The sequence below is a fragment of the Porites lutea genome, chromosome 1 (genome assembly GCF_958299795.1).
Source record: "Porites lutea chromosome 1, jaPorLute2.1, whole genome shotgun sequence".
Classification (NCBI taxonomy): domain Eukaryota; kingdom Metazoa; phylum Cnidaria; class Anthozoa; order Scleractinia; family Poritidae; genus Porites; species Porites lutea.
The window spans coordinates 14,175,018-14,202,981 of record NC_133201.1 but is presented as its reverse complement, the minus strand read 5'-3'; the positions used below and the strand labels follow the sequence as shown (position 1 = coordinate 14,202,981).

Here is a 27,964-nt window from a genome sequence, read left to right as displayed (position 1 = left end):
ATTGCACATGATCAATTGCATAATGCAAAAAAAAATTGTACGGAGCCCATTACTGTATTGGTACTTGTTTTGATAGGCAAAGAACACAAATATTTAAAATAATAGGTGGTTGAAAAGCAGCTGTTTTTCGTACTTGCGGTCAAATGCAAATTTGGAAATTAATTGTTTATAAGTTGCAGTTTTGGTTACTTAGAAACTAAACTTATAACTTGTTTTTTAACGTAGAGAAAGTTTGAAACATTAAATAACTACAGGTGTTTGCTGTCGAGCAACTCATCTTCAAGATCTTCAAAGAAGCACGAAAATGGGTCAGAGTACTTTCCAAGTAAGATACGATTGAGAACCGACAAGTTCTGTGCAATTGACGATCATAGTAATTATCTAGGAAAGATAGATGTCCTTTATTGAAAAATAATGAAAAATGTTAGAGTATTTCAATGTGTGCAGAATATTGTCGGCGATAAGTAACTAAAAGAAACTAAACTGAACTTTACGTGATTGTGTTTAAACCAAGTAGAATCAGAGATTAATTGACTCATACCAATTTTACAATATCTAAATCTTCATTTTTGGATCTGCCTCTGCCGACAAAACTCTTAAGATTAGCATTGGACGCTATAATCTGGTGTCATAATAATGCTTAACAGTTCAAAACGTTGTGCAATAATTTGTTAAGCTTACGACAATAATGTACAAAACTTTGTAGAATAGTTGTTTGGGAAGTTTAAATTATAAAGGAAGATTTTTTATCAATATTGACGACTAAATAAGTCACTTACACGTCTTTGTCTTCGTATAGGCGGCATTGACAGGTTTGGCGTTAATGTTGCTCGTAACCAGTTCGATAGAGCAACAAAATGTTTCGTTATTTCCATCTCCCTCTCATTCGATTTTGCTGCCCAACATGTCTACGACCAGCAAAGATTCAATTTTAATGGCAAACAAAACTATGCAAACAGGTCAGTACTCGGCAGTGTCCACTGCCGTCAGTATGTATCACAAATACAAAGCCGAGCATAAACTAGATATATTTGTTGGCTTCACACTAGAAGCGAAGTTAGTTTCAAGTAAGCACTTGATTCAAGTGCACTTTGAAATCTTAAGTCTCTCTGTTGGAAACATGGCTTCACACTTGTTGACACTTGTTGAGTAGATTACTTGAAGTAAAAGCTGTCAATCTCTCCGTTCATTAGAATCTTGGGACCGCTGCACGTGCACATCAGTAGTTAGTAAATGTTGCCATCCTACTCACTCACTTTTATTTCTACCTCATCTCGCAACATCGCTCTCTTGTTCACTCATTTCACAAAACTCATTCGTTAATCTCACTTCATTCACTTCATTCAAATTCGTTCGCTTCGCTCACTCATTTTCATTCAGTTCATTCAGTTCGTTTAACTCATTCGTATTGTTCCATTCGTTCTCAAGTAGTCGCTCACATTGCTCGAAGATCTAGAAATAAAAGTGAGTGAGTAGGATGTCAACATTTACTAACTACTACTAAATAAAGTAGTGATAGTGATAGTGATATTGAAGCAGAAAAATAAAATTGAATTAAAGAAAAAAATAATATAGAATTAGTAATTATGAAAGCTGGTGTTACAACGAGTTTTATTAACTTACCTCTAACAGAATTAATCGGTGGATTGACGGGAAAAAAAAGTAAAATTCCCATATATGCTTCCGATTTCAAAAGAGAGTATCTTTTCGTAAGAGGCTTAAATACGTATTTTAAGTGTTTTTCAAAAAAACTAGATTGTATTCATCATGGTTTATTTGAAAGTAACATTTCTAATACAATTAAGAAGTATATGAAAAGATTTCTCAGAGCACAAGAAAAAGGTAAGTTTACTAATATGAATAAACTTAAAATTCCAAGTTATGATATTGATATTATTCGTGATATCATATTTATTGATGAACAGTTTGAATGTTATAAAAGTCGTTGTATATGTGAAATTAGTGATGATGATAGTGATACTGATGATGAGAATGGTGGTTATGGTGATTATGATGGTTATGATGATTGGGGTGCGTCTTTAGTTGATAGTCAATTGTTTCCTGGTTTTAAAGAATTTTATAATATTTTTACAAAGATTTTTGATCAATTAAACTATAATAGTTACGATTGTGAAAGTGAAAGTGAAAGTTATAGTGATATTGAATGAGAAAAATATTTCTAAACTTATAACATTTTATGTTACAAGTTTTTTGTAAATAGTGATATTGAATCAGAAAATAAAATTGAATTAAAGAAATAAAAAAATAAAATAATAATATAGTAAGTTATGTCTCAACAAATTTTTACCGATAAACAACTTCAGAGTTTGTCTTTGGACGAATTAAAAAAGATTGTATCACAAGAAAAAAAAGATCTTAGGAAAGATTATAAGGAATTACAAAAAAAGAGAAGATTGATTGAAAAATATAGAAAATTGACAGAGTTTAGAGAAAAAGTTAAACAAGGAAAAGTTGATACAAAACCCAAAGTTGATACAAAACCCAAAGTTGATAAGAAACCCAAAGTTGATAAAAAACCTCATTCTAAAAGGATAAAATCATTTGAGGATTATTTTGAGGAATGTATAAAAAATAAAAAAATTCCTAAAGATACTCCGTACTATTTACGAAAAGCTCTTGAGAGAGCTATAAATGAGCATGAACAAGGAATTGAAATTGAAAAATCAGCTCTAAACGAATTTGCTAAAAAATATATTATAAAGGGGAAACCAGATATTTTACCTTATCAGTTCTTTATAAATAAAAAACATATTATTAAAAAATTTCTTAGAAATCATCGTAATACTAAAGTAAGGTTTATTTTAGTTTGTATTATGGAAAAAAAGGAAAGGGAAAAAGATAGTAGTTTAACTTTTAAAGTTCAAGATAAAGCATATTTTAATTCTAGTACTTTTAATAATTTTATATCATCTGATGTAAAAGATATATTAAAAAAAAGTATGATACAAATTGATGAAAAATTAACTATTTATCAAGCAAATGGAAGTGGGTGGTATTTTAAAGAAATTATTCAACTAGAAATTCATACAACTCAATTAAAACCAATAAAGGGTTCTTCTTATATTCCTCTTCCAGATTGGATTATGAGAAAAAAAGCAATTGTTAGTATTCGAAATAAAGATGATAAATGTTTTATTTGGTCAGTACTTCGTTATCTTCATCCAAGAGAAAAGAATGATTGTCGTTTGTCAGATTTAAAAAAGTATGAGAGTGATCTTATCACTAAAGGAATTACATTTCCAATGAAAGTAAAAGATATTAACAAATTTGAAAAACTTAATCCAAATCTTCCAGGAATAAATGTTTTTTCAAATGATGGACAGACTATTTATCCTTTGAGAATGAATGAGAAAGATTGTAAAAATACTATTGATTTATTTTTGTATGAAGAAGATGGTAAATTTCATTATTCATTAATTAAAAACTTTTCCCGCCTTGTACGTAGTCAAATTACTTCAAGAACATATGAACCAATACAAATTTGTAAGAGATGTCTTTGTCATTTTACAAAACCAGGATTATTAGATAAACACATCAAATATTGTTCTAGTAATAAAACAGCATTTGTAAAAATGCCAGAAAAAAACAAAACTTTACATTTTACTAATTATGATAGACAACTTCCTATTCCTTTTGTTGTATATGCAGATTTTGAATGTTTTACTAAACCAATGAATAGCTGTTCCCCCAATCCTAAAGATTCTTATAACTATAACTATCAAAAACACGAACCATCAGGATTTTGTTTTTATACAAAGGGTATTGTTAATAAAAGAATTAAACCAATCATTTATACAAAAAAATCAGATGATGAAGATATTGCTAAAATATTTGTAGAAAAACTTACAGAAATGACTAAAGGGATATATGAAGATTTTTATCGTAAACCAAAACCTTTAGTAATGAGTGAAAAATCAAATAAAGATTTTAATAATGCTGTTAATTGTCATATTTGTGGTGGTGAATTAGATAAAGATAGAGTTAGAGATCATTGTCATTTTACAGGTAAGTACCGTGGAGCAGCACATAACAAATGTAATCTTATGTGTAAAAAACCAAGAATACTACCAGTTATATTTCACAATCTTCAGGGTTATGATGCTCATCTATTTATCAAACAACTTGCTAAAATAGATGGTGATCTTAGTTGTATTCCATCTACTGAAGAAAAATATCTTTCATTTTCTAAATCTATTAAAGTTGGAGAGTATAAAGATATTCATGGTGATATTAAAGCAATAAAATTTGAAATCAGATTTGTTGACTCATTTAAGTTTCTTCAAACATCACTAGCCAATCTTGTTTCAAATTTAAACCAAGATGATTTTCATATTACAAAACATGCGTTTAAGCATAATACTTCATTACTAACTCGTAAAGGAGTTTATCCTTATGATTATGTATCATCAATTGAAAAACTATCAGAAACACATCTTCCACCAAAACAGGGGTTCTATTCAAAACTATATGATGAAGATATAAGTGATGAAGATTATCAACATGCGATTAAAGTCTGGAATACATTTGGGTGTAAAACAATAAGAGACTATCACGATCTTTACCTAAAATCTGATGTAATGCTTTTGGCAGATGTGTTTGAAAACTTTAGGAAAACTTGTCTAAAACATTACAAGTTAGATCCAGCTCATTACTTCACATCTCCAGGACTAGCTTGGGATGCATGTCTAAAAACAACAGGACAACGTTTAGAGTTATTACATGACTATGATATGTTAATGATGATTGAGCGTGGTATTCGTGGAGGAATAACACATATATCAAAAAGGTATGCAGAAGCAAATAATAAATATATGGAAAATTATAATCCTGAAAAGAAATCATCATTTATACAATATTTGGACGCAAACAATCTTTATGGTTGGGCTATGTCTCAGAATTTACCAACACATGGTTTTAAAATGATGAATAATATTACAAAAGAAAAGGTAATGGAAATTTTAGAAAAAGCAAATGATAGTATGGCAAATACTGGTAAGAAGGGATATATTTTTGAAGTTGATTTGGAGTATCCACCAGATTTATGGGATCTTCATAATGACTATCCTCTTGCACCTGAATTAATGAAGGTTAATGGAGTTGAAAAACTAATATGTCATTTTAAACCAAGAAAAAATTATGTTATTCATTACAGAGCTCTTAGACAATGTCTTGAGTTGGGTATGAAGATTACTGCTGTTCACAGAGGAATATCATTTTATCAGTGTCCTTGGATGGAACCATATATAAGAAAAAATACAGAACTTCGAAAATGTGCTGCAAACAATTTTGAGAAAGACTTTTTTAAACTAATGAACAATTCAGTTTTTGGTAAAACAATAGAAAATATTAGAAAGCGTCAAAATATAGTACTTGTTGATGATCGTAAAAAAGCATTAAAACTATCAAGTCGTCCAAACTTTGATAGATGTACAATATTTGATCGAAATCTTATTGCTATTCATATGAAAAGGACAGAAGTGTATTTTAATAAACCAGTATATGTTGGTCAAGCAATTTTAGACTTATCAAAAACTCTAATGTTTGATTTTCATTATAATTATATCAAAGATAAATATGGAAAAAAAGCTGAATTGTTGTTTACAGATACTGACAGTCTAATGTATCAGATTAAAACAAAAGATTTTTATGAAGATATATGTTATGATATAAAAAATAAATTTGATACTAGCGATTATCCATCAGATCATCCTTCTGGAATAACTACAGGAGTTAACAAAAAAGTGATTGGTATGTTTAAGGATGAAGCATCAGGAAAACAGATAACTCATTTTGTTGGATTAAGGCCTAAACTATACAGCTATAAAGTTGAGGGTGAAGTAGAATTAAAGAAGTGTAAAGGAATAAAAAAAAATGTGGTAAAAAAGACATTAATATTTGATGATTATGTTAGATGTTTATTTTCTGGTGAAAAAGAAATGAGAAAGATGAAAATAATAAGAAGTGAGAATCATGATCTGTATTCAAAAGAGGTTAACAAAGTAGCTCTTAGTAGTCAAGATGATAAGAGACATGTTTTAAATGATCAAATACATACTCTAGCTATTAGAGAAAAAATATTAGATTAAGGATGTAATAAGTAGAAATAATAAATGACATATACAGAAGAAGAAATAAAAAAATATCTCAATATTTTACATAATTATAAAGTAGAAGAAAGTGAGGGGATTAAAAAGACAAAAGTATCTTCATGTTTAGGCTGTAAAAATACAGAATCTTTTTTCATTGATTTTGGTAAAAAAATATGTTACAATTGTGGAACAGTAAACGGACATGTATTAGGATTTTATGATGTGAAAGATTATGATAGGGTACATTATAGAAAAAAGAGTATTTATCATAGGAAGTATTACTACGATAAAAAGGTTAATAAGATTTCTAAACTAATAGATCTTCCTGATGAACAAAAATGTGAACTTTACAACAGACTATTAAAAATAGATAATTACATTATGGAAAATATTAACAAACAATATTTTAGAAAGAGAATGATAAATATTACTTATGTAATAAAAAAAAATTTGGATGAAATGGGGTGTGAAAAGTATAAGAGTTTAGAGCTTAAAATAAGCCCTAAAACTTTAGAGATTTATGATAGATGGTGGGAAACTTATAAAGAACTGATAAACTAATTTTATATTATGAGATTAATATAAAATTTAATATAAAAAAATTATTCTTTTAAATAATAATCATAAAAATAATATATAGAATAAAAATATATAAAAGCTTTTTTTTTAACAAATAAATCTTCATGTATTTCAAAATCTAGTTCTACTCTTTCTAAAACTTCATATAAAAGTTTAATATCAAGACTTTCATCTTCAATTTTAGCTACTATTTCTTTTAGATAATTGTCATGTTTACTTTCATCTTTTAACTCTTTTAAATATTTTTCAAATAATTCTTCATCAAGAGGAAACTCATCAACTTTATAAATCATTTTTAAGTATAAAATAACAAGATTTTTTTCTAATTTTTTTTGTTCTACTTTCAATTCTTCAAAAGTTGTTAGAAAATAATCATCATGTAAAAATCTATAAAATTCTTTCATTGTTTTTCTTCCAAGATTTACAATATCTTTTTCTCTAATAACCAAATCTTCCATTTTTATTATATGATTATATTATTCCTTTATGAAAAATCCAGTATATTATTCCAGTTAGATAACCAAGTACTTCACTTTTAAATGGTGAATCAAATACATATACACATCCTCTACCTCGATTGTAAAGTTTATAGAAAGATTTAAAAGCTCTATGGAATATTAAATGATTACGTAATATTTTACTTTCAGTATTAACAGGTAAACCTTCTAACTTATAGATAATTTTTTCTAATGAAATATTTTTTTTAAAAGTAGTCTCATATAAGTGTCTAAATATTAATGCTGATTTTATCTCATCTTCTGAATAAATAGTATTTTTGAAAGGAGGGGGGTAGTAAAAGTTAACGTAATGAACTATTGTTTTTATCATTTTAATATATACATATATATAATATAATGCATATAGAAATCAATCCTAGATCGTTGGTAAATTTAGAGCATATTTGTGAAGTCTTATACAAACTTCATCCATCAGTTTTAGACTATTTGATAAATATGCAAAGAGATTTAGGTCCGGTACTTGGGTTCAATGATATGAAAAATTTAACTTTAGAACAAAGAGAATTTTTTTATAAAAATTTTGGAGCAGAATATGACATAACTGAAGAAGATGACATAACTGAAGAAGATGAGGATTCACCAGAAATAAAAGAAAACAAATATAAGTTTGATAAATTAAGAAAATATCTTCAACTCAATACAGATGAATATATTCCTATAAAAATTTATATTGAAGTAGAAGATCCTATAATAGGAAGAAGAGTAAAGGAATTGGTACATACTCTTGAGACTACTAATGCACCAGAAGAGTTTTGTTCAAACAAAATGGAAATAGATGAAGATGCTTATTTTGCTGAAGGTTACAATTTTCTATTAAATGATGAACAAATTAAAAAAAGAGAAGATTATTATAAGAATGAGGATGCAGAAGCTCTTGAAAAAATTTTAAGAAAGGAAAAATTATATCCTTAGTCAAATATTTTTATTAGTTTCTAGATTATCTAATTCTAAAAATGATTAGATAATGTGATATATATTTTCTAATTTAAATCTTTACTTATATTAAACTTATTATTATATTTAATCTCAAATCTATCTGGTTCAGGAGATTGATCAATTATCATATCATCTATTAGTTTCATTCTATCTACGAATTTTTGTTTATCCCATTCATCTCCTCTAAGTACAGCTCGAAGTTCAACAAGAACTTTTTCATAAGTAGTGTATGCAATTTTTGTCATCTCAATTTTCCTCTTATAATTTTGTTTTTTTCCAACTCCAGTCATAATAACACCAGCACCATTTACAACTCCGAGAATAACAGGATTAAGTGTAATTCCCCCAGTAATAGTTCCTATTGCTACCAAACATATTCCAGAGATTGTAAAACAATTATCAAGAAATTTATAACTTTTATAAGATCTCTTAAAACACCAATATTTTTTATGGTAGTAACTGTAAAAATCTTTTAGTGTTTTAATATCTGATTTTGATAGAGATGGGTCTATGTGATTAAAATCAAAAATATCCTTCATTTTATTATTTTATGTATATAATCTTAGGTTAAACTATAATACATAATTTCCGTTTATCTTTTCTTGTAGTAATATATGATGATGTACTGAAGAGTCAATGTCGTAAAAGTTTGGAGAGTACATAAATTTTTCTATCACTGAATCTTTACATAAAAATTCAAATTTAAGGTTAGCTGAAGTTCTTACAATATTAGCGTCTAAGTCTGCGGAATAGTTACTTATATTAACTTTTGTAATATTATCATTAATACTTTCTGTTAACCATAAAACTATTTTTTTTCCACTAAAACTAGATGGTATTGCTAAATTTTTTGTTACATCACCAATATTTATGTTTAGATAATTAGTTATAGATAAATAGTATAAAAATAAAAGTTGTTGTTTTGAATTTGCATTAGACACATCATATTTCTTTATACTAAAATTATTTCTTCTAAAATGAGAAAAAACAATACATAAAGTGTAACTTGTATTTTTAATTGGTGGTTTAAAAGAAATCTTATAATTATTTATTCTTAATCCAGTTTCTTTTATGTTATCCATTGTTTTACTTGGAAATGTAATATTTTGTGCAGAATTTCCTGTAATAGAGGACAAAGCATTAAACACAACACCAATTGAACTTTTATTTAGAACATAATAGTTTGAATCGCTAAAGTCAAAAAAATGTTCAAAATATTTTCTATAAACATAATTTTTTATAAAAGGTAAATTTTTATTTACAATTCCAACTGTTGCTGTATTAATTTCATTTACCATTCCAACTGTTGCTGCACTATTATTATTATTTTTATCAAGATCAATATTTAATATTTTTTTATTATTTGCATTTATGTCAACATTGTATGTAACTTCTGTTGGTTTGATATCAAATGCTGTGTGATAGTCATAAACTTTATCTGGGTTGATATTGCTTACTTTACCCACAATACCATAAGTAACAAAATAAACTCCTGAAAACTGTCTTGGATAAACAGATAGATCAGTACCTTCTTGTGGTATATTAACCAGAAAATGAAGAAAGAACCTATTACCAGTTGACAACTTTTTAAAATTAACTATTATTCTATGGTAATACATAAATTGTGTTTGATTTGTTGCATCTGTATATCTATGACTAAGTTTTTTTACACTTACATTTTCAATTGATAATCCTGTTGAAGTTCCTTTGTCTACACTTATTTGAGACTTATGCCAAAGTTGATAGTCAGTGTTTAGTATTTCCAAACATAGTGTGTAATCAACATTAGCGGTTAATCTGTAAAAGTTAACTGACATTTTATACTTATATCCACCTTGAGAATTTTTGTTTATTTTTACATAAATTACTTTGTGGTTATAGTTATGAAAATTACCTTTTGAAGGAGGTAAGTCTGCTATTTTTGATATAACAAAACTAGTTCCACTATCTATTTCATCAGTCCATTGTGCTGCATTAGACATAAGAAAAGTAAATTGATCGTTGTAATGACTTGGTTGAACTGCAGTGTGATGAATTAGTTTGTCAGCGTAATCTTTATTTACACCATCATTGTCTTGGGTTGGATTACTTAAACTAATAATTTTTTTATTGTTCATATTTAAGTTTCCTCTCATATAATCCGTTCCATCTTTTTTAAAATAACCTGTTGTAAATCCTTTATCATCAACATACTTTTTGGTTGCAGCATCTGTATCATTAAAAGGTGGTCTTAGACCAATTATAGGTTTATTATTCATGTTAAGTGAGTTTAACATTTTATTTGTTCCACCAACATGTAGATACTTTATATCTGTAAAGGCTAATGGTGTTGGTTGTTTAGGACCCATTGGAATTGGTAGGTTTAAAATTCTATGATTATCCATGTTAAGATTACCTTTCATTGGATAAGATCCATCTCTATCAAGAAATGTATTGTCTACATAATCTTTTGTAGGAGGTTCTTTTCCATCCAGTGGTGTGCTTAGATTTTTAATTCGGTATGTATTTCTCATATCAATGTTTGAATCAATTGTTAGGTTTGATGTCGAGGTGGGTTTATCATCCACATACTTTTTGTTTGCTGCGTCATTATTAGCTGTTGGTTTACCAACATTAGTTATTTTATTATTATTCATACTTAAATTGCCAATCATTGTTCGTGAACCATCTCTATTAAGAAAATTACTGTCTGCATATTGTTTTGTTGCTGGCTCATCTGCATCATTTGGATGTTTAAGGTTTAAAATACGAAATCTATCTTTCATATCAATGTTTGAATCAACTGTTAATCGTGTTGTTGTGGGTGTCCCGCTAGAATTATCATCAACATACTTTTTTGTAGTAGCATCAGTATTAACAGTTGGTGTACCAACATTTCTTATTTTTTTATTTACCATATCATAATCACCATCAGAAGTAAGATTAAATCCAACTCCTGGTGCTCCTTGAATTCCTTTTGCAAATGAGTTATCTTTTTGTTCGTTAAATATTCCCATTTTGATCTAATAGTTATATTTTTTTTTAAGTTAGACTACTAGTAAAGTTTTTAGCAATACGTTTTTTAGGCTTATCAATGTATAAAAATGTAAATGGTTTTTTTGTTGCTGTTCTATATGTTTCTTTATCAACTCCTAATTCTGATGATATCCTGTTTGCTTCTCTCGATGATGGAAATTCGTACAGACAGTAGTGAGAACAATTCAATCGTATATCCTTTGGAGTTTTGTAAAATGATTGACTTAGGTATATTACAGAGCAATTCTTATGACGACCTTGGATGAAATAATCAATAAGTTCTCTTTGATTTTTATCACAAACGTAATCATCAAATATTACAAGTTTTTGATTATCCTCATATTCCATTTCTGTCAGTGGAATTATTTCATCATTACTTACATTTAGTATTTCATATCCCATTTTATGACTTAATTCTCTCATTTTTTGAATTAACTTTTGATACTTATCCTGTTCTAGATTACGTGCGTAAAGATATATCTCATCATAATACAAAAGTGGTTTAATTAACATATGATAAAGCAAATTAGTTTTACCACTTCCACTGTTGCCACAAATTAACATTCTAAAAGTATCTGATGGCATATAAGGAAATAACTTTTTATATTTTTTATCCGGATCATCGACACTATCATAATTTGGTATTTCCATTTTATATAATAGTTATATATTTATTATATAAAATGGATATTGAAGAGTATAAAAAACTTGCAAGAAATAAAATTGAGGCTGATGCTTTGACTAAACAGGTGAGAGATGTTATAAAAGAAACAAAATGGCAAAAACAAGATATGAGAGAGGGTTTTACAGAAACATTTAAACCACTTATTAAATCTCAAGAGAGTGTTAAAAAAAGTATTGATGAGCAGCAAAACGCAACTATAGCTCAACTTCAAGCTAATCAACTTGCATTAACATCAGGATTGGAAAAAATTAACGAAACTAATTTAAGATTGGCTGAAATGAGAGAATTACCAGCTTTGGAAGGTGATTATGAAGAAACAAAAACATCTAAAAAAAAATCACCTACACTTTATAACATTGAAAAAAATATTGACGATGTTGATTTAGAAATATTAGAAATGTTGGAATATCCAAGGCCAAATGATTTTTTTGATACTAACCCTAAAATACTCAGAGAAATACTTGATGAAGTAAAAAATGATGTAAAAATGTTTACAGGAGAAATAGCTGGTTTGAATAGAAAAAAACATAAAACAGAAGAAGATAAAGAAGAAATAGAAAGGATTAAAATGCAAAAAGATTTACTACATAAATACAAAAACATTCTTAAACTTTATTTAGGTTCGCTTCAGTATCAAATGGGAGAAGGAATGATTTACTTCAACAACCCACATCATCTTCTTAAAAGACTTGAATTACTTGGTGGTTCAATTCTTGCTGGGAATAATGGTGTGATACCTGAGTTTTCTAAAATAGCACATCTTCTAAACCAAATGAAAGTAATCTCAAAAAAACAACTGAATGATTTACTAAAAACTTATATAACAATTAGATAAATGGAAGAACGAGCTATTCATATTTCTTCAATAAATAGGGAAAAAAGAGGAACAAGCAGACCCGGTGATTTTACTATTAAGTTTAATCCATCTTTGAAACTTGACCCTGAAAAAAAACATCAACTTGCTCTTGATAGGTTGTCCATGACTTACTCTTGGTACAATATTAGAAGTGATTATAAAAATAATAAGATTAAATATACTTACGATGGATCCACTTGGCAAACAATTACTTTTACAGATGGAATGTATTCATACTCAGATATAAATGATTACATTCATCAGTATATGGATCAAAAATCTCACCACTCATCAGGTTCAAGTGGAAATAAATCTTATTCAATTAATATAACATTTATACTATCCACCTATCGAGTGTTAGTATCAATTGAGGGTGATTATCAATTAGATCTGAGAGGAACAGAATTTGGAGACCTTATTGGATTTGAAAAAAAACTTATTACAAAAACAGAGTATGGAACAAAATTACCAAATATAACAAATTCTATTGATGTGTTAAATATTAACACGACCGCAATAACTAATAGTATTGTAAATGGAATAAATACAAATACCATTGCTGTGGTACCAACTGATAATTTAACAAGATCTTTTCCATTTACTTTCGAGCCTAAAAGACCTTTGTACTGTGATATATCTTCATTTAACATTGATGAAATGAGAATCTATGTTACAGACTCACTTGGAAGACCAGTAAATTTTAATGGTATAGATTGGTATATGACTTTACTACTCCACTCGATGTAATACTTCATATTTATATAACTATTAAAATAAAATGATGCGACAATCAGAGTTTAAAATGAAACTTGACCCTGAATTGGGTAAATATAAAAGACAACATATTTATGGAGAAGGAATGATGGATGGGTTTAAATCGTTTGGAAAAAAATATTTGGAAAGACAATGAAAAAAGCTGCTAAAAAGAGTGGTGAAAAAGTACTAACAATGGCTGCAACAAAAACTGGTGAACATGCTGGCAAAAAGGCTGGTGATAAAATAGTGCAAATGTTGTCTAAAGAAAAGGCTGCACCCCCTGCTAAAAAAGTTACTTTTAATAAAAATGTTGAGAAAATACCAAATGGGGGAAGCCCCGCTGCAAACACTCAACAAGAGGTAAATGATAGAGTTCTTGCAATTCTTAGTGGAGGTTCAACACGTAAGAGAAAATTATATAATTATTAAAATAAAATGAAGTCTTTTAGAAATCCAAAATATTTAGAAAGATATGAAGATGTTGTTTTTGACCTTGAACAGGCTTTAGCAACACCTGCAAATAATGCTAATCAAACTAAAACAGGTCATAGATTTGTTGCTGATAACACAGGAGAAGCTACTCCTTTTGACTGGTATAACGCGCGATTTTCAGTAGATTTCAAAGTTAATCAACTAGCTGCTGGAGCTAATATAGATGCAGATGGAGATCAAATGGGAATAGTAAATGGAAGTAGTTCTTTCATAAAAAAGTTATCCATCCTTGCAAATGGTAGAGATGTTTACAGTTGCAACTATGCTAATCATGTAGTAAATATTAAGAATTTGCTTGAGTATAATCCATCTTATGTTGATAGTGTTGCAACAAATGAATTTTACTATCTTGATACATCAAGACATGCTGAAAGACAAAAATTTACATCAAGGAGAGTAACTCACAGGCAAAATGCTGCTGGAAACGCTGATGAAGCTGGTAATATGTTAGATGCAGTAGTAGCTAATTATAACAAAGGTTTTTCATTAAGAAAAGCACTATTAGGCGACTCAGCAACAGTACGATGTGAAATTCCTCTTAACAGATATTCTTTCTTTGAATCATTAGAGGACAAACTTCTTCCAAATACAAAAATTGAGTTGAATATAGAACTAGAATCGGATAACAATCTTATCTGGAGAAATGGAGGTAACGCTTGTAGAGTTATACTAACAAGATTTCAACTATTTGTTCCAAGAATGACATTTAACTCAGAAGGACAAAAATTATATATGGAAAATTATCTTAAGCCCTACAAATGGGTTTATCTTAATGAAGTAGTAGAACGATCAAATAACTCTCAACAGCAAACAGGTCATTTTAGAATTACAAATGCAATCTCAAAACCTCGTCATGTATTTGTTTTTGGAATTAACACAGCCAATATTAATTCACAAACAGCAAATCCATTTTTATATAATACTTTTAATCTACCAAATACTGCTAATATATCTCGCTGTTATCTCGAGGTTGGAAATGGAAATGAGTACCCTGAAATTCATTTTAAACCAGCTACAGTTCCAGAAAGAGTTTTCAGAGAAGTAATGGGATATGTTTACGCAAATAACGACTTTCAAGGTGGAACACTACTTAATAGAACAAATTTTGGGTCTTTGTTCCCGTTTGTTTACTTTGACCTGACAAAACAAAAAATGGATATAAAAGATGGAGTTACAAAATTAGCATTTCACTACGAATTATCTGCTAATCCAAACGCTGATTATAATTTATACGCATTGGTCTTACATGAAAGAGAGGCAGAAATAGAACAACAAGGAGGAAAACTATTGTTAAGAGCATAACCCCTCCCTTAGCTACACCACATATGATTACACAGAATTTTACACAAGCTGTTATAATTACACAGAATTTTCTACAAGCTGTTATGATTACACAAAATTAAATACAAGCGTTATCAAATGATGTGTAAACATTTGATTGGATAAAAAAATCATACGATAGTATATTACAGCAGGTACATAAAACCACCAAAACATAATAATATAAATATTATAATAAAAATGACATCTTATATTGAATACGGAGTAAAACTTACAGATGGACAAAAGTCAAAATTGGCTTCTGCAATATTAAATAAATCACCACTAACTCTTCGGTTAAAACATGGACATCTTCGAGGTTCTGATGAGTTAATGCTAACAAAAAGACAAATTTCTAAAATAAAAAAATCTATTGCAAATGGTACAGGATCTGATATAAAGATAAGTAAAACACAGATTAGACGTTCTGTAAAACATGGAGGAAACTTATTTTCATCACTCGCATCTCTTGGAGCAAAAGTATTACCTTACGCAATAAAAGGAGTATCAAAAGTTGTTCCTGCATTGGCTACTGGTGCTGCCACTGCACTTGGAGAAATTGGATTAAATAAAATTTTTGGAAAAGGAATAACAATCCCCCATAAATTTTTCCCAATGCTACCACCTATTGTAAGAGAATTTACACAATCACAAATAAATCAAATTAACAAAGCACATCAAACAGGTGGACGATTAATTATTAAACCAACTCGTAAACAAATAGAAGGAGGATTTCTTGGAACTCTTGCATCTATTGGTATACCAATGGCAATTAGTTTAGTATCAAAAATGTTTGGTGGGGGACTACAAGTTGATAGACGTGGAACATCTAATACAGCAAATGTTTACGTTCCGTCTCCTCCTCCATCAACACATGGAGAAGGTTATCCTTATCACTCACCACCCTTTATCGGTACATGGGGAAACCCAATTGGAATGGGAGTTAAAAAAAAAAGACCAAATCCAAGGGTTCAGGACTACTACTAGGAAAAAACAGCCCATTCAACTCAATTCCCATTCTCGGCTCCATTTTGTAATTAAACCTTTATCCAACTTTGACCTCATGGAATGGATAAAAAGACTTGGTATTAAACATTTCAGAGGAATATATAGTCGTGATGTACTACCAAAAAAGATTAGAAAAGAATGTGGAATAATTAATCTAGATGATATTACAGGTCCTGGAACACATTGGGTTTGTTATAGAAATATAGACAATTTAGTTGAGTATTTTGATCCATTTGGACTAATAATGCCAAATGAAGCATTAAGATATTTTAATACTTCTGGAAAACAAATAGTTTACTCAATGGATGAAATACAAAATCGTAATACTGTACTTTGCGGATATTGGTGTTTATATTATCTGTTAGAGAGACAGAGGGGTAATAGTATTCTAGATGTAATACATAATCCTCATTTTGATGATGACAATAGTGATTTTATAAAAGCATACTTTGGAGGATAAATATAGTTTAAACACATAAATATGAAAATAAAATGGATAAAACATCAGGATATATATACATAGCAGAAGATAAATACGGAGTATACTATGTAGGTAGATCACCAATACCTGCTCAACAAAGAATAAAGGAATTAAACCATCCAATGAAAGGAAGAGAACCAAAAATAATTCAGCAAGAGCCTTATTACAATTTAACTCACGAAGAAATAAACAATCAAAAAAAAAAACTTATAAAACAACTAAAAAAAGAAAATAAAAAAATTTTAAACAATTTATATTTATTATCCCAATCTCCATTTAGAAAAGTTAAAATTTATACATATCACTTTCCTGATGGTAAAGTATATATTGGATACACAAGTAGAAGTTTACATGAACGACATCAAGATCATAAAAGATGTACGATAAGTCCAGTCTATAAGCGTTTAAAAACCAATGAAGAAGTAATTCCAAAATATGAAGAAACTGTTGAAGTAGATATAGATAGTGATGAAATATATAAAATACAAAGAAAAATCCTAGATAAATATACTACTGATACTAATCAGATACTTAATCCAAATTTATATCTTTTTGGTTATTAATATAATATTTATTAAAATATTATATTTAAACTTCTTTTTTTTCTAACTGATTAATATAATATATTATATCTTTTAATCTTTGATATTTAATTCTAAGATTTTCATAATCTTTATCTTTCATTTCTCTTGAAATATTATATAAAAAAGAAGAATCATCAATATGTTTACCCTCTAACGAAATAATACATTTTTCAAAAAGTTTTTTTCTAATTTCATCCTTTTCACTGATTAATGTTTCATTTATTTTAAATAATTTAGCTAAACTTTCTTCCATTTTATCTTATTTATTTTATTTTTAACCCATTTTTATTCACTATCAACTGGTGTATTCTTTAGTAGTTTAACCTTTGAAACTTTTGTGTTTAAATCTCTAACACTATCAACTATTTCAACAAAATTTAAGTAAATGTCAATAAGACGATAAAGTTTCTTCTTTTTATCACTATTTAAACTCAGCCATGAATATTCCTCATTTCTAATTTTTTTCCACATTTCACATTCAATAACCATTAGCACTCTTGAAAGATTATCATTTTTCTTTCTAAGACTCTCCATCTCATTATATATTTTTGTTCTCACTTCTTTTTCAAAATCCTTGATTGTTTTAACATCAATATTTTTCTCAATCTCAGAAAAAAATTTAGCCTCCATTTATTATATAAATAGATAATTACCTTTTACAACTTTGTTAAGAGTATTTGATTTCTCACTTATTTCCATAAGCAACTCAAATATCTTTATAAATTTATTATCATTTTCCAATCTAGAATGATCAGCGTATTCATAACTCATATTAAGGTTATTATATATCTTTTCAAGCTCACTTTTAAGAAAATTAGATCTAGTAGTCATATTTTTATCTAAGCATATATTAAATGAAAGAATCATATTGCATTAAAGATAAAAGAGTAACTCCTTGCACAGAACCAAGTGGTTACCAAAAAGATAAAAGAGGAAGAACTCAATTCTTCTGTCATTGTGCAGTTTGTGGAATTAAAAAAGTTAGATACGTAAAAACTGGAACAGCTTCTCAAACTGGAAGTGGAAAAAGAAAAACTAAAAAAAAGTCAAAAAACTAATCAGCCCGTCTGAAGGGGCGGGCGTCTTTGATACTGTTGTTGGTACAGCAGTTGATGGATTTGTACATTACGGTTTACCTTGGATGGGAAAAAAAGCAGTTGAAATGGGTAAATATGGAGCAAGTGAGTTAATGAGAAATAAAAACGTTCAAAAGAAAGCTGTAAACTACGGAATAAATAAACTTACTCCATTTATTCAAGATTCTGTTGGAACAGCAATGGATCAACTGTCAACAAAAGTTAGACCGAATAAAAAGTATAAAACTGATCGACTAGAATTAGACGGTAGATCTGGAAAAGGATTTGATGTTCACAAATTGATTGGAAAACTTCCAAAACCAAAAGCAGGATGGACTCCTGGAAAATATAAGTATATGGGACCATACAATCCTCTAGAAAAACAATTAAGCTATGATCGTGAAACTGGAAAAGTGACAGATTGGAAAGTTAAACCTTATAACAAAGTTGATGAAATAGCAGCTTATCACGATATTTGTTACGACATGGGTAGAAGCAAAGGTGATTGTGATAAAGAGATGGTAAAATCATTAGACGACTTACCATATGGTGAAATGCCAAAGTGGGGTTCAACTGCTAGATTCTTGATTAATACAAAACAAAAACTTGGTCTTGGTTTAAACGCGAGACGGCGTTGAGTAGTGATTGGTCTCAACAATTAGCCGACGAACTTCACAAACCAATCACACGAAACTTTCAAAAGAGATCAGTAGTTTCAAACGGAATTGATGATATCTGGGCTGCTGATTTAGTTGAAATGCAAAAGTTTAGTAAGTGGAATAAAGGGATTAAATATTTGTTAATGGTTATTGATGTGTTTAGTAAGTATGGATGGATTAGAGCTTTGAAAGATAAAAAAACTGAATCTGTAAGTAAAGCATTTGAGAATATATTCAAAAGTAAACGTAAACCTCAAATGTTATGGACTGATAAAGGTTCTGAGTTTATAAGTAAACATTTCAAAGATTTTTTGAAAAGTAAAGGAATTAAACTGTATCACACTGAAAACGAGGAAAAATCTAGTGTTGTTGAGAGATGGAATAAAACAATGAAAAACAGAATGTGGAAGATGTTTACTGTGAATAATAACACTGTTTACTGGGATAAGATAGATAAACTAGTTGATGATTACAATAATACGAGACATTCTAGTATAAAAATGACTCCTATTGAAGCAAGTAAAAAAAAGAATGAGCGTAAAGTTTGGTCTAATTTGTACGGTGATTTGATTTACTTGAAACCTGGTAAACCAAAGTTTGCAATTGGTGATCATGTTAGAATTTCAAAATATAAGAGGCAAGTATTTGATAAAGGATACACACCAAACTGGACAGAGGAGATATTTGTAATTGATAAAGTTCTTCCAACAAAACCTGTTACGTATAACATTGTTGATTTGATGGGTGAAGAGATTAAAGGTTCTTTTTACGAGCAAGAATTACAAAAAGCAAAACAACAAACATATAGAATAGAAAAGATTATCAGACGAGATAATAAGAAAAAAATGGCATTAGTAAAATGGAGTGGATATCCTGATAAATTTAACTCATGGGTAAGTTTAAAAGATTTGGTTGATTTTTAATACAAAATAATGTTGTATTAAAAATAAAATCTTATTATTACTCTTCATCACTAAATTTTTCAAGTAATGCTTCAAGACCATCTTTTGTATAATCACCCTCACTATCACTCTCTTCCTCTTCAATTGCTAGTAAAGACTCTCTAGGTTTGAGTGGTTTAACATAGCACTCATGTACTTTTATTTGTAAAGATGTTACAGTTTTACTTATGAATATTCCTTCAATTATGAGAGCCAATTTAACATTACAGTATTGATTAAGATATTTAAAAGGGTTTAAATCGCGACCACCCTTTCCCTTAAACAAAGATAAAATTTTTTTTGTTTTTTCTGAATAAATAAGTTTTGCGTAGAGAACTGGAGCTGATGATTCATCTTTTTTTGTTTTCTTTTTTCCTTTATTGTCTGTGTATTCTATTTGTTTATGGTAAAGTGGTGAAGATAAACTTGATGCCATATCAGGACCATATTCATTTTCTAAATATTGTTGTGATGCAGTTGTTATATTATTAATAACATCAAAAAATTCTTTTTCTTTAGTACTCGGTTCACTATCCTTAGACCAAAGACATACTGGTAATGAGTAACCTACTAACTTTTTTGTATCTTGGTTTTTCTTTTCATTTACTCCAAAAGAGAAAAGAACTGGAGTTTCTATTACAAGTGGACCTTTTTTCTTATTTGGATATTTGATTTCAATTGGAATACGTTTATATTTGATTTTGCTATCTTTTACTTTGTACTCTTTGCTATCATTAAAGATAATATTGTCTTGGGTAATATTTTCGTAACTTGTCAACTGCATTTTATTAAATATTTAGTTAATCCTTAAGCCATAAATCATTTTTTTTGGCTACCTATACCCCAAAGAAGCCTTGTTGACCAGAAGTTACTCGATTCTGGATTAGTATAAGTTAACTCCCCCTGTTTATTTTTAATCTTCATAGCACGAGACAGATATTTATCTCTTCTCTCTTTATCCTTGTGAATAGTAAAGTCTGGATATTTAGGTGACCCAAAGTGAACTTTCTTTCCACCTGGAAGTGTAGCCATGTATTTACTATTTTTACGTGTTGAATAATCAAGTGATTCAGCACCGAGTTTTTTAGCATTTTTGGTTAATCTCTTAAAATCTTGTCCTTCAAGAATGTATCTTTGTGGTGGAATGTAATCTGGATCCTTATCATGTTGATAACCATCATCAACTATAAAATCCAAATCCTCTTTAGTAGGAGTAGTATCTCTCGATCTTGGTTCCATTTTATTAGTTGGTTATATTAATCCTAATTCTTTTTATAAAAACTTGTAACATAAAAATGTTATAAGTTTAGAAATCATCATCACTATCACAATATTCTATTACATTAATCTTATCAAAAAAACAACAACCAACTTTGTAATCAGTAACAAGTCTTGTGCCTTCGTAACATAATAAATCTGTTGCATTTTTAAACAATCCATCCATTTCTTCCCTTGCATCATAATAAATTTCTTCTACATTTATTGTTTTAACATTATTAAAAACTTCATTTAAATCAATTATACCATCTTTCACTGATTTAACTATTTGAGTGATATTTTTATCAATATTTTTAAATATTAAATAATCTTCTTCACTATCAAATATTAATCCTCCAACTTTGAACGGATTACAATTATTTGATTGAGTTGTTTCTATGTTTTTCGATTTAAAACCCATTGATATTTTATTATATTTTTTTCTTTAATTCAATTTTATTTTTCTGCTTCAATATCACTATCACTACTTTATTATACAGTAGTTAGTAAATGTTGACATCCTACTCACTCACTTTTATTTCTAGATCTTCGAGCAATGTGAGCGACTACTTGAGAACGAATGGAACAATACGAATGAGTTAAACGAACTGAATGAACTGAATGAAAATGAGTGAGCGAAGCGAACGAATTTGAATGAAGTGAATGAAGTGAGATTAACGAATGAGTTTTGTGAAATGAGTGAACAAGAGAGCGATGTTGCGAGATGAGGTAGAAATAAAAGTGAGTGAGTAGGATGGCAACATTTACTAACTACTCACATCGTGCACAAGGCTTCCATTTCTTATTGGTAAAGTGTGTTCACAAGTGTTGCGTAGCCCATACTTGGAGGCGAACTTCGGCCTCTTTGAACTACGAACGTCTCCATGGTCACCAAGTAAAGTTGATGTAGGTACATTTTACCACTTCACACTCAAAGTAGGTTCCAAGTACTCTTACCTTATACCTGAAGATCTAGTGTGAAGCCAATAATTGTCTTCTTTCATGATCAGTTTCAACTTCCACTGGGATAATGAGCTCTTCAGCGAATCCAAGCTGGTCTAGTGAGACTGTTCTTAATTCAGGTGCCTCTATCATCAGCCAGATAACGGGAAGTACCAAGACAGAAAACAGTAAGTTTTTTTTTTTACGTAGACTACATAGTTACTGTCAAACTAAAAAAAAACCGTGAACGCCTAAAAATTTCAGGAATATTGATTGTGTACTGGCCAATCGCAATAAAGTTCAGGACACGCGAGCAAACCTCGAAAACGCAAACTAAGTTATCTCGCGCCTTATTGGTTTATTTCTCGCAACACAATAACATTTCATTAATATTTCTGGTGTTCACGGTTGTGTGAGTTTCACAGTAATATTCACATTCTTTAAATTGTTGATCAATATTTGAAAAACACGCATTAATAAAATGTATTTGGAAGCAATACCAGAGAAAATGATAATTGATGACATAATAGACCATTTTAATTGAATAATTTTGTAAAGAAGAATGATTAGATGGGATTATTGCTAACCTTACGCGTATCACATGCTCATTACCAAAAGCCACAAACAATTCAAAATTGAAATTAGCGCGAAAAAATTTCTGCTTGATTGCATCCTGTAACTTCTATACCTTTTATAATTTTCCGAGATTGTATTTAAGTCCTTAGGAAATAAGGAGAAATCTTTATTTTCAATGCTATGTTTGGCATAACAAAATAAGAAGCTGGCACATTCTTTAGTTTTAATTTGTTTAACTTTCAATCCACTTCATGCCCAGCGACCAAAAGCTTGAGTGGTGTGTCAGGTCAAAGTATATACAACACTCACTTATTGTTCAAAACACTCAAATCTATCAAATCAGGAGGTATAAGCGTCCGTTAGAGTTTGTTCCATGTTGTGATGGGAAACTGTGTTTGTAAACGGGGCAGATAGTATTGAAGAGGGAAGATCTTTAGTGTTGGCGGGGATAAACGAAGCCTGTGGTCCTTTACCTCTCCAAAAAGAAGGAAGCGTAGGGCAGATAAAAAAACATAACAAAAACATAACGACAGAATGACAAAAGATCAGTTCTTAATTCATACCGTTATTTCCAAGTCGTTATGTGAACAAGTTCACACTACAAACACAACGACATAACCACCTTCTTATGCCGTTATGCCGCAAGTGTGAACCAGTCTATAGAGCCCATAACTGAATATTTTATTTGTTCTCTTCACAGATACATTCTTTGTGGAATTCAAAACGGAAGCTTCAAGATGGAATGATGATTTAACCAAAGAATATCATGATACATATATCAAGACCGCTAATATGATTGTTGAAATAGTAAGTGGCGAAAATTTTTCCTGTCAAAATGGGTACAGAAAAACCCACGAGTAAGAACCTACATTTTCTAGAGTTAGCCTAAAGAGATTCTTATTTAAATGGTAGTTAACACAATTTTAGGCTATTTAGGTTCTTAAGTAGGTTCTTATTTCTGTAAAAAAAAAAAAAACAAAACAAAACAAGCTACAAAAACAAGATGGCAATCAGCCTATTTTTCAATTTCAAAATGCGATACAACAATATTAACCTCTTGCACTTTATTTTTTACTACATCAATAAATTGGCACTTTTATCTGCACAGCAATGCCAAGCTCCTAATTCTCCAAACAGGATTCTTGCACAATTTTTTATGTGCATTTCACTAATATGATTTTTCATTTTCTAGGCTAAACAGGTTCTTCTTCATAGGGGGTATAAATGGCAAATTTTAATTCTCAGGTTCTTACTCGCGGGCTTTTACGGTATTTCATCTTCTTGGTGTTGTCAGTCCTTGTCTTCTTCTCATTTCGTGCAGTAATTCTTTGTTCTACGTCTTGGAAAAGTCTTATTTCTAGCCTTTTTTTTCTAGTAGGCCCTCACTACGATGACAACCACAAGCAAATCTTTTATTATTTTTAATATTCTGTGATCTTTCTGTTTGACCTAATTTCCAGTAGGTCTCGAAAATTTATAAATAATTCTCGGCGATTTTAAAAAGTTTCAGTTTTGAGAGAAGGTCCTTTTATGAATGAAGTAAAAAAAAAAGGAAAGAAATGACGTCTGAGAGTCCACACGAGTGGCCTTTACACGTATAGTTCCGCTTCGGTTTTGCCCTGTACACATGGTAATCGTTTCTGCTAAGGATATGAAATTATCTTTTTATAATAATTAAGGTTTTTTTAGTAATATCAACCAATGAACATTTGTGTAAGGTTTTAAACTGAAGTCTTAATACCGTAACGGTAAATACAAAAATTTGAAATGTAAATTGAGTTTCTTGTCAAAGCTAACACGCGGTAAAACGTTATCTTGATCCACCCTTCTCGTCTCGCAGTCTCCTCCTACGCTTCATGAGGAGGAGATCGTTCAAGCAATTATTGCAGGTGGGCGGCCGTTGAAATATCTTAATACTGTCCCTCTCTTCCTCTGAAATCAATGTTTATTGTAACAAGGACTTTTTTTACGCTCTGGTCTATCTGAGAATCCTCGAGGACTTGCTTGCGAACAAATGGAACTCTTTGATTTTAAAGAAAATCGTTGAACGTCGTCTGACGGATTGAGTCCTAAACAAAAGGCAAGCTGACACTGTCACATTCTTACTCCGTCAGAGACTGTTTCGTCACCGTTTCAGACAATTTCCGTTTTCATCTCTCCTCACGAGTACTGACCGGAAAAGGGGAATTGTTTTGAGACTTTGGCTTTTCGGGGACCCTTTTTTATCAAGATACATGTGGACGGAAAGTTATAGCCAGTTTCCGATTCATGAGGACATGAATTAACATTGTCATACTTTACTGTATCCGTGAATTACTTCATGAATGAACGTTATAGAACTGCACGGGTCCCACTCAGCTAAAAAAATATGACTGAAAGTCTTTTTCTTTAGTAAGCCGGGGCCAGAATCAATTAATAAACTTTCCTTTTTTAGGTAGACGAGCTTCATTCAAATATGTCTGCGTATGAAGGTAGTTTTCTCATTGGTTTTAGGTAAGCGTGTTTTTAATTCCTTGTTTGTCGTTAAGGCTAAAACGTTAACCCAACTTGTCAAGTACCAGTCCTCAGTGTCATTTTAACGTTATTTTTAAAACAGGGAAGGTGTGTATGTTTCGCTAAAGCTGCAGTTTAAGGGAGGAGACACCAATAACCTCGATGTTTTCATCGACTTTTTACGTGCTGGTGGAGGGCGCTCACTGCGGACAGACAAAGTTTATCTGAAGCTTGGAAAGACAGGTAAATGTATTCATAAGACCGTAAATTGTTACTCTTGACGAAGTGAAGACAAATTTTACAACTTTGTTTTTATTACCATAGAAGACAGTCTAGTTGCCCAAAGAGGAACAGTAAGGGTAAAATGAATTTGAAGCGTTATATATTTAGGAGTATCAAAAAGCGCCAGAAACAAAGCTTTTGAGAAAATTACCTGTGTCCTTGTCTATATAAAAGACCTAAGCTTGTGTAATGTAATGAAAAGGGTTCTCCTTTGTTGTTCAGGTGTATGTCAGACAAACGAGTTGTTCTGTCATGTTCAATCCATTTCTTCCGTTTTTTCGTTCTCTTCGTTTCCTCCCTTCTTATCAACAACCTTCTTAAATTTTGCGACTTCAAGAAATTGCGCTTTCAAGAAATTTTTAAATATCTCTTTTTACCTTTCCTACCATTGTTTACTCAAGAATATACCACAAAAATATCAACAATGCCAATAAAGCAAATAATAAATAATGAAAAGGTGAATTCCTGCAGTTTTTATTCAGGAAACTTCTTCACATTGCTTCGTAAACTGTGCTTAATAACCCCAGCCCAGCTTGTGAGCGAGTGTTACGACGGCCCTTCCATCGTAAAATCAGTTGCAAAATACCGGCGACATAGCCTTAAAAGAAGTTTAGTCGCGTTTTAAAATACATTGGTCATGAGGCAGCCAATGCGACAAGTCATTCGGCTGAGCACAGAATTTTTCCAAACTTTGATTCAGGAACGGCATAAAAAAGAGTGCACTTTAACGGTTGAATACACCTGCAAGCAAGGTTTACATAAAGAAAACTGGCTCCTAGCCGCCTACGTTGAAAGCTGAATACTAGAGATTTTCTTGCTTAAACCTTCTCTTGTACCACCCAAATAATTGAAAGTTTACCTGAAATTGTAGACTAACATTATATAACAACCCTCAATAGGCAATTATCATGTTTTATACCCGACTTGAAACCATATTTAACCATCCGACGTACAAGCCACCCCCCCCCCCCCTCCCGAAGGTTTTCCTGAGGCAATAAAAACATCAACACCTGACGTTTTCAGCGGCTGTTGGTTTATCCTTCGCACGCATTTCAAGACAAGTTTAGTGATGATCAGTTATTATGGTTACAAGATATAACGTCATAAGGAGCGGGTGGTAAAGCCATTTTTGAGTGAAAATTCTTTTTTTCAACTTCATTCAGCGACAAAAGTAAGCCTTGAGGATAAAAGGAAGCAACGTGCTTATCATTTATGTGTTATTTTACCTGTCAAGCACAGCAAATTACCAATTCTCGCCATTTTTACCCGATTTCTAATTCTTGGTAAAATCCAAGATGGCGACCACGTTTGGTGACGTCACAGGCTCCAGCAGTGCCAACACCCATAAAATATACCTCATTTTGTCTAAAAGATCAAAGGCTTTCCACTGAAGGAAAAATCTTTTCAAGGTACTGCAACAAGTAAAAAAAACTTGACGGAGGGTTTCCAATCCCCCCACCCCCCTTGTGCCACGGTGGGTGTGCGTCCGAGGGTTGAACCAGGGAAAATAACAATCTATTCAAATTTATCTGGGTTTTCCTCTCCTCAAAACAACAAAGTGAGATCGGAAACATTTGTGACGTCCCCCAACCATAGGAAAAATGCCTGACCATATTCTAGAAAAAGATGCTACACTGGCGCTCGCTGGGCGAGTTATGTTGCTGGCCTATTGCTCCTAATGTCTATTATTATACCAACTGACGATGTTCTTTATTCACTTATAGCTGACTGTGTTATAGCTTATATTAACACGAAACTATGTGACTGCATGTCGATGACTTATAAACGCCAAATTACATGCCGTCAGCCAGAGATATATGGTGGCAAGGACTGTCCAGAAGAGTGCGACTCTGGGCATGTAATTGCAGGCTCAATCTCTTGTTCATGGGACGACTTAGATGCTATGAAGTGTAATGCTGAAAGAGTAAAGCCTTTAAGCATAATGACAGCGATTATACTCATCTACACGACATGTCTGTTAGAAGGTCGTTTGACATAATCACTCGTTTTCCCTTTTCTTGGTAAAGGTCCTTCACCAGAAAATATGTTCCTACGCAATAAAAGTTCTTGTAAAATGGCAAAGCATGCTTTTCTTTGAAGGTACAAATAAATAACAACATTCTGTGATTCTCTACGGGCAAGGTTTGTTTTATTACCTACATCTTTGGACCCAAACCTTTTTTAATCTTCCTGTTTGACGGGAGAGGGGATATGATCATGAACGTAAAGTCGTATGAGAGTTGTTCGTTTGAGCAAAAAGCCATTTTGTGACGTCCAAAAAATTAAATTTGTATGTGTAACCAAATATTGACGAGTGACGAATGAAACTAATTTCACGTCCTCATGCGAAATATCTTTGCACCAACTTGATTTAGGGAAGGGGCCTGGGGGCAACCAC

General features: G+C 30.6%; 1 protein-coding gene across 1 annotated transcript; it reads left to right on the top strand.

Annotated features, from left to right (window-relative positions):
• Nucleotides 1–210: 210 nt before the first annotated feature.
• Nucleotides 211–27,676, top strand: LOC140935452 (uncharacterized). Its single transcript, XM_073385004.1, has 7 exons — nt 211–325; nt 800–959; nt 22,284–22,403; nt 23,492–23,598; nt 25,226–25,284; nt 25,388–25,527; nt 27,291–27,676. Exons 1-7 carry the CDS (start codon nt 305–307, stop codon nt 27,563–27,565), a joined length of 882 nt encoding a protein of 293 aa, XP_073241105.1. The 5' UTR covers nt 211–304; the 3' UTR covers nt 27,566–27,676.
• Nucleotides 27,677–27,964: the final 288 nt, after the last annotated feature.